At 37.0% G+C, this 7,894-nt stretch overlaps 2 protein-coding genes across 7 annotated transcripts; both read left to right on the top strand.

Moving 5' to 3' along the window:
* Positions 1-639: 639 nt before the first annotated feature.
* Positions 640-5,842, top strand: LOC106777207 (protein RDM16). Of its 6 annotated transcripts, none has more exons than XM_014664755.2 (8): positions 640-807; positions 947-1,062; positions 1,806-2,502; positions 2,975-3,256; positions 3,403-3,840; positions 3,935-4,129; positions 4,228-4,388; positions 4,822-5,842. In XM_014664755.2, exons 3-8 carry the CDS (start codon positions 1,870-1,872, stop codon positions 5,702-5,704), a joined length of 2,592 nt encoding a protein of 863 aa, XP_014520241.1. In that variant the 5' UTR covers positions 640-807; positions 947-1,062; positions 1,806-1,869; the 3' UTR covers positions 5,705-5,842. The 6 variants fall into 6 exon arrangements, with proteins under 6 accessions (XP_014520241.1, XP_014520242.1, XP_014520240.1 ...); XM_014664756.2 differs by having other exon boundaries at positions 927-1,062; XM_014664754.2 differs by having other exon boundaries at positions 918-1,062.
* A 530-nt stretch (positions 5,843-6,372) lies between these two features.
* On the top strand, positions 6,373-7,430 carry LOC106777206 (HVA22-like protein e). Its single transcript, XM_014664751.2, has 4 exons — positions 6,373-6,528; positions 6,610-6,636; positions 6,724-6,846; positions 6,925-7,430. Exons 1-4 carry the CDS (start codon positions 6,482-6,484, stop codon positions 7,166-7,168), a joined length of 441 nt encoding a protein of 146 aa, XP_014520237.1. The 5' UTR covers positions 6,373-6,481; the 3' UTR covers positions 7,169-7,430.
* The last annotated feature ends 464 nt before the right edge of the window (positions 7,431-7,894 follow it).

Raw genomic sequence — 7,894 nt, 5'->3', positions numbered from 1 at the left:
TAATAAAAACAAATCTTAAAAAATAAAACTAATAAAAACAAATCTTAAAAAATCAAACTAACAAAAACATAATCTAAAATAATCTAGAAAACTCTTAAACGGTGGGAATCCGTCAACGGATCTCAACATCCGTTTAAGGGTAAACGGAAGTCGCCATCCGTTTTAACGGTTTTACGAAGACTCAAGGTTGAATACAACACCACCACACCAATGTAATGTAGAGATATAATAATTGAAGGACAAATTCTTTTAGAAGAAATCGATATCTCAACTATCACTTGAAATACAAGAAGAATGGGAGAAATAATTTCTAGAAAAATAGAACAAAGAATTCCTGGGAAGAAAGTAAAGATGAAAGCATGAAGATAAAAAAAAAAAGAATAAATAGGTTATGTAGAGGTGGGAGAATAAAATTATAAAATTTTATTTCTAAATATAAATTTTTGCTAAAGGATAAAATTGGAAAGAAAAAAAATAGAACAAAAGGTAAAAATGGAATGGGGGGTGGGGGTTGGAATTGGGGAGATAGAGGCACTAACCCCAAATTAAAATTGAATGGGTTTTTTTAGTAAATAGGAGGAGAACAGGCCCTTTTCGGCAAATAGTTAAAAGGCAAGAACTTTGAAGTAAAACCCTAGATCTGTTGGTTGTTCATTGCTTTGCCTTAGAGTGGTACCATGAGTGAGAAGTTGTAGCAAGGGAAGACGAAGGAAGCGGGACAAAACATAGCGCACCAAATTGACGCTCCCGAATGGGTTAAGAGTAACTTTGTGGCTTCCCACATCAATTCAATCTGCCCACGAATAAGTAAACACTTTCTCTCAACTTCCTGTGTTACTTTTTTTTTTTTTTTTTAATTATTTCACTGTAAGGTATTTTAAATTTGCTGTCGAGAATATTGATGGGCAGAACACCAGCATTTGTAGTTATTTACCCTTTTCGTTAGGACCGTGTTTGTGGAAAAGAAAACAGACGAACGAGCTTTTGTGATTTGGAAGAAATTAAAATTTGATCGTGATGAAACTGATTATTTTCTTCAAGTTGTTTTGGTGTCAAATTCCGGTATGTCTTCCTGTCCACCCTTTAAATATTTGGCTTTAATCTGTTTTTTTAAGACAAGAAGTGCAAATGTAGTGATGAAAAGGCAACGTATGATCAATTTTGTCTGAACTGTTTTTCGCAGAAGATGGACCTTGACAAGTAAATAATATTTCGTTATTATACTCCCCTCTGTATTTTGAATGATCTGGGTTCCTCTAACTGTTTTGAAACTAGCTTATACTCCAAGTCGGTGGCATTGGTGCATGGGTTATCCTTCATATATGGGCTAGTATTTGATATTATTTCTGAACCTAGCTACATTTGTGTGAGAAAAATTTGAAGAACATGCATTGATATACATAGGATATAGGACAATCTCACATGGGGATATGTACTAAAAACATGTACTATGGATATGAAAAGGGCTATTAACATGTAAATATGAGTTGTTCTGGTTCACATCTTTTTTGTGGTTAAGTTGGCAGTACTTGTGTTCCAAATATTCTGTTCTGTTCTGGTTCATTTTAATGTCTGACTTTTTTAGGTATAATTGCAAAAGAAATCTGATTATTATTAGGAGTTTCATCAAAGTATGTATAACTGACCAGAGTTCACTGAAGTACACGATGTTGAAAATTTGTTAGCTCTAGGAGAATACCATCTATTTGCTTCCTTATTATTATCATTTGATTTAAATTTAAACTTTAAAATAACCTGATTTGGTTTTGAAGAGGAACATTAATTCGTATTTAATATTTTTCAAGGTGAGGAGCTAAGGTGAAGTCATCCCCAAATTACAAAGCTTGGAAGTTTCTCCCAAATCCTATAATGGACAATAGAGTCAAATCTGAAAAGAGAAGCAAAGATCGACACCTGGAACGCGATGAAAAATACCATCGTGTTTCCAAAGACCACCACAATCATCATTCAGATATAAAACACAAGCATGACCACAAATCCAGGGATAAGGATAGGGGTAGAACTTATGACAGAGATGGAAGCAAGGACAGGAGTAGAGCTTATGATAGAGAAGGAAGCAAGGATAGAGATAGGACTTATGACAGAGAAGGAAGCAGGGATAGGGATAGAGCTCATGACAGTGAAGGAAGCAAGGATAGGGACAAGGCTTACGAAAGAGAGAGTGGCAAAGATAGGTCAAAGGTGAAGCGTGATGATGGTAGGGAAGATTTGGTGGAGTCACGATACTCCTCACATTCTCATAAGCGGAAAGAGAGGGAGCACAGCGAAGACAGAGACTGTGAGGATAAGAAAATTAGGGTTTCTGAGGACAGCAAGGAAGGGAAGAGGGAACGGAGGAAATTTGGGGATAAAGTCAAGAAGGAGGAAGAAGAAGATGGTGATAATAATATTAGAGGCATTCATGAGGGCAAGGTTAAGGAGGAAGACACTGAAGGTGTCCATGGCTCAGCTTCTTCCAAAGACACTGTATCTGTCCAAAACGTGAGTTTCTTTCTTTCTGTTAATGTTTTTCTTTTAACATTTTGATGATGCTCAGCATTTGTTTTAACTTTTGTTGGTTATAATTGAATTATAGTACGTTTGCTTTCATAGTCTTCCCAATGCAGAGGATCGGTTTAGATATCATGTCAAATTGTAGGTTTTATTTTCAGTTCTTTGCTTCCTGCTTCGTGAACTAGAGTTGGGTTGCCAATTTACTCGAGACTGAGATAAATCCTGTAGTCCATCTATCAATATGTAGTTTGATTGACTCTCTTAACCTTATTGATAATTTGGTTTGCAAAAGAGATGGTTTATGATCTTATGCTTCCAGCATTGTGATTTTTGTTTGTGTCCAGCTTATGCATGCTCACTTCTCTCAGTTCTGTTTCCTAGTTTCTTTTCTTTTATTGTTTCTCTTGAAATACCTGAAGAGGGACACACATTCACTAACATTTTATCCTTGCCCTTTCAGGGTGCCTTGGGATCACTTGCTGTGGCGCCCATGAGTGTGCTTGAGACATCTTTAGCTCCTCCTCCACCATTTCCTATCAAGGTATCTTTGAATTCTACCACAAATGAAAATAAGGGCGTTAGTATTACCAGGTCTCATGAGGTTACTGGAAAATCTAGTACAGATGGGTCATCTTCAACTGCTGGAAAAGCTGGAAGCCTGTCGATTGATGCTTTAGCTAAGGCTAAGAAAGCTTTACAAATGCAGAAAGAGTTGTCAGAAAAGCTGAAGAAAATTCCTCAGGTAAATTGATCGTTATTTCTATGAATAAGTACTTACTGTCAGCTGGACATTTCTCTTAAATATCTGACTGATGATACTGATTTCATTTTTTTTTCTAACTCTACATATTCCTCTGAATGCATTAATTTCTGCTTTTGGCTATGTAGTTGAATAAGAGTTCTACCCAAAATTCACATGGAAGCTCAAACATGGGTTCAAACAGTGGATCTGCCTCTGCAGTCATGCCAAAAGGTTCCAGCTCAGCTTCTTTTGGCCATGTTGCAAATATGTCAATTTTCCCCTCTGCTGCTTCTGCTAATTCTCCAGCAAGTGGCAGTAGTGCTGCTGGTATTGCAAATGCAACTCTTCCCAATTTGGAAGCTGTCAGGCGGGCTCAGGAGCTTGCTGCTAGGATGGGATTCCGTCAAGATCCACAATTTGCTCCTCTGATAAATATGTTTCCTGGTCAGATGGTAACAGATATTGCCATTCTGCAAAAACCAACAAAGGCCCCTGTTCTTCGACTTGATGCTCAGGGGCGGGAAATAGATGAAAATGGAAATGTTATTAATGTGACCAAGCCCACCAACCTTAGCACATTAAAGGTGTGCTGCTTTCTTATTTGTCTCTTTTTATTAGTTTTCCCTTTTCTGTTTGGGATTCCTGTCTAAGGCTGGAATCTTTGTCTGAACATTACAGGTCAACATTAACAAACAAAAGAAAGAAGCATTTGAAATACTACAACCTGTATTGGATGTCGATCCCGAATCAAATCCTTATTTTGATGCAAGTATGGGTATCAACAAAACAAAGATCCTGCGACCCAAGAGGATGAATTTCCAATTTGTGGAGGAAGGAAAATGGTCAAGAGATGCTGAAACAATAAAATTGAAGGTATATCCTTCTCCCATTTTCTAGTGCATATACCTTTAATGTAGTTCTTTTCAATTGCCTTGTATGCTATCTGTAATTTTTATTTTTGACTCTTGCAGAGTAAATTTGGAGAAGCTCAAGCGAAAGAGCACAAGGCCAAACAAGCACAGTTGGCAAAGGCAAAGGCTGCTCCTGATATAAATCCCAACTTAATAGAAATAACAGAGAGAGTTGTAATTAAAGAAAAACCCAAGGACCAAATTCCAGACATCGAGTGGTGGTAAGCTTATGCTTAACTGAGCTACTGCTTTCTATATATGTCTGTGTTTGTTAAAATGTACCGATTATTTAAGGGTGTTATTCAAAAGTCGCTAATTTTGCAGTCAAAATTTAGCAGGTACACTAAGTAGTCCTGTTTCAGTACTTATCACCTTATGTTCTTCTCTTTTTGTTGTTTATAAAGATAGTTATAGTCTCATCAGAAATGATACACATATCATTTATGGTTATAGTTATAAATATGCTTTATAGGACTGCTAAGTACTAGTTATAAATATGCTTTATAGTTGGTAAAGTGTACCTGACAACGAACATTATGTTATATATTTGTGATTCTATTATTGGCATTCTTGGGGGTTCTTTTTCACTCTGTTCCATTGTACCTCTGGGGTTGTGTGTAAACATTTATTCAGTTAACTATTTGAATTTATCAGGGACGTGCCTCTTGTGCATTCTGGAAATTATGGAGACATTGATACTGGAACCATAGGCGAGGATAAGCTGAAAATAGAAAGCATCACTTTCCTTGTGCATCATCCTCGTCCTATTGAACCACCTGCTGAGCCCACTCCTCCACCACCTCAACCGCTCAAACTAACTAAGCAAGAGCAGAAGAAACTCCGGACACAAAGGCGAATAGCCAAGGAGAAAGATCGGCAAGAGATGATCAGACAGGGTGTCATAGAACCACCAAAACCAAAGGTCAAGATTAGCAATTTAATGAAAGTACTTGGCTCTGAAGCAACTCAAGATCCTACACGGCTAGAAAAGGAGGTACGCAGCGCAGCTGCCGAGCGTGAGCAGGCTCACATAGATCGGAATATTGCACGCAAGCTTACTCCAGCCGAGCTCCGGGAAAAGAAGCAGAGAAAGCTGTTTGATGACCCAAATACACTGGAGACAATTGTCTCTCTCTACAGAATAAATGACCTCTCAAATCCAAAGGCCCGTTTCAGAGTTGATGTTAACGCTCAAGAGAACCGTTTGAGTGGACGTGCTGTGATTTGCGATGGTATCAGTGTTGTTGTTGTTGAAGGTGGAAGCAAGTCGATAAAGAGGTATGGGAAACTCATGCTTAGACGCATTAATTGGAGTGATTTTTCAAAAGAGAAAGAAGAAAATGAAGATTCAGATGATGAAAAGCCTGCCAATAAGTGTGTTCTGGTGTGGCAAGGAAGTGTTGCAAAACCCAACTTCAATAGGTTCACTGTTCATGACTGCATCACTGAAGCAGCTGCCCGAAAAGTTTTTGTGGATGCCGGTGTTCCCCATTATTGGGACCAAGCCGTCAACTACGTAGAAGATGAAGCCCTTTGATTTTGTCTTCTAATGTTTTTGTTCTTTTGTCATTGGCCTTCCTTGACTAAAATCTTGTAACAGTTTTACAGTTTGTGTCATGCAGTGTATGCGAAACACAATATTTGGTTAAAATTTTGGCCTTTTGGGTTTTCACTACCATGTTTCCTCTAACCCAAAAATAAAAAGTATTAAATCAATATATGAGACTGAAAATCTTAAAAAAAGAAAAAAAAATGTCATTTTTTAACAAAAATTAAATTAACGAAGGAAGAAAGTTTAGATCCTACGTTCATCTAAAAACAAAGTTTGTCGGGCAGTGCTTGATATTCGATTCAATCATAATAATACTAAAATATTTGTAAACTTTAGGAGTAACTAACAATAATAAATCAACACAAAGCACGTGGCAGGTGCGTGCAACTCCTTCATCCACGGTTTCTCCACCGTCATCTAAACCTCGACACAATCTAGGATTCCGGAGAAGCGTGCAGAGGACACGTGTCACTAAGTCGAATGCGTTAAAAAGCGCGCGCACGTGGCTTGTGCTTTGGACAAAGAACCTTCGCAAAAATTTAGGCCATTAATACCATTGGATTAAATGAAATGTTTTCCATCTGGACGGTGGAAGATTAAGCATGACACGTTTAAGGCAGAACCCTATACTTGCCCCCTCTCTCTCTTCATCATCATCATCACCATTTTATAATCCTCCCATCTCGCCCTTTTCTCCCATATCTCAAACATATTCTACACTCACAATCTCACACGTCAAAACCAATACCCAGATACCAAAACATGGGAAAGTTGTGGACTTTGATCAGCCAGCTTCATTCTATTGCTGGGTATGCATTACGTTGTTCTTGCTATATATTCATTTACCTGTATACCTCAACCATTATTCATAGCTTTTTTGTTCTTTTCAGGCCGGTCGTGACGTTGTTATACCCTTTGTAAGTGTATATATATCAATACCAATTCAGCACCTTCCGTGATAACTTTCCTTTGTTTATAAAGATTATTATTCTGGTAATTGTTAGGTATGCATCGGTGGTGGCAATAGAGAGCCAGTCCAAGTTGGATGACGAACAATGGCTGGCGTATTGGATCATATATTCGTTCCTGAGCCTTGCTGAAATGGTTTTTCAACCTGTGTTGGAGTGGTGAGTTTAACCTTAGTTAAGGAAAATGAGAATGTGTTTGTATGTTGTTGACCATGGTTTGGAATTTGAGATTTGCAGGATACCGATCTGGTACGATGTGAAGCTATTGACGGCTGCATGGCTGGTGTTGCCACAGTTCGAAGGAGCTTCGTACTTGTATGAAAGGTTCGTGAGAGAGCATATAAGGAAATACGTAACGGAGAGGGAACATCTGCAATACCACCCTCAACAAAGTAAAAGGTCAGCCAACGACAACAAGACAAAGAAGAAATTCGTGGAATTCGTCACGCCCAAGAAACAGGGGGATCAGGAAGCGTATTGAGTTGCAGAAAGGATGCTCCTGAGAACTGTGTTGGGTTTTTCAGCTGATTTCAATCAACTTTCCTTTCAATTTGGCTACTTACGTTTTATTTATGTTTTAATTATGTGTATGTGTATATATATGTGGACTCCTTGCTGTATCATGATCATCATCATGATCATCGTATCTCATGTTGTACGTGTGTGTAAAGTGATCTCTTTCTTGAGTCTTGTTGCAGATGCATGGTATATTTACGTTTAGCTGAGACACTGTTTCTGAGCTATGGTATAACTGAAGAATTTTGCTGGTGTTCCTGTTTGAGAATAAAGTAAAACTCAAAAGGAAATATCACGTAATCTAGATTTCGAATTGTTGTTCTTTAAAAGGCTTTATATAATAATAAACTAACAATTAAACATTGAAAAGTTAAAGAGAGCCACTAAAGATTACATATCAACAGTGAAAAATAACAAAACTAAAAATAAAATAACAACAATTAAAAATAAAGAAACATAATTATAAGATTAAGGAAACAAAAAATTAAAAGTAAAAGTAATAATGAAATAGAACTTTAAATATAGTAAAGTATTTGATATCATAATAAATATTGTACATGTATATTAGGTAGAAATTAATTTGATCAATTGTAGTGTTTTGTTTTCTTAATTAGGTAAAAATTAATTTTAGAATTGTATAATTATATAATTGTATAATTTTATACTAAAAATCCTAAAACTTAAAAATCCT

Source organism: Vigna radiata, chromosome 11, assembly GCF_000741045.1.
Source record: "Vigna radiata var. radiata cultivar VC1973A chromosome 11, Vradiata_ver6, whole genome shotgun sequence".
NCBI lineage: Eukaryota > Viridiplantae > Streptophyta > Magnoliopsida > Fabales > Fabaceae > Vigna > Vigna radiata.
This window is presented reverse-complemented; position numbering and strand designations above follow the sequence as displayed.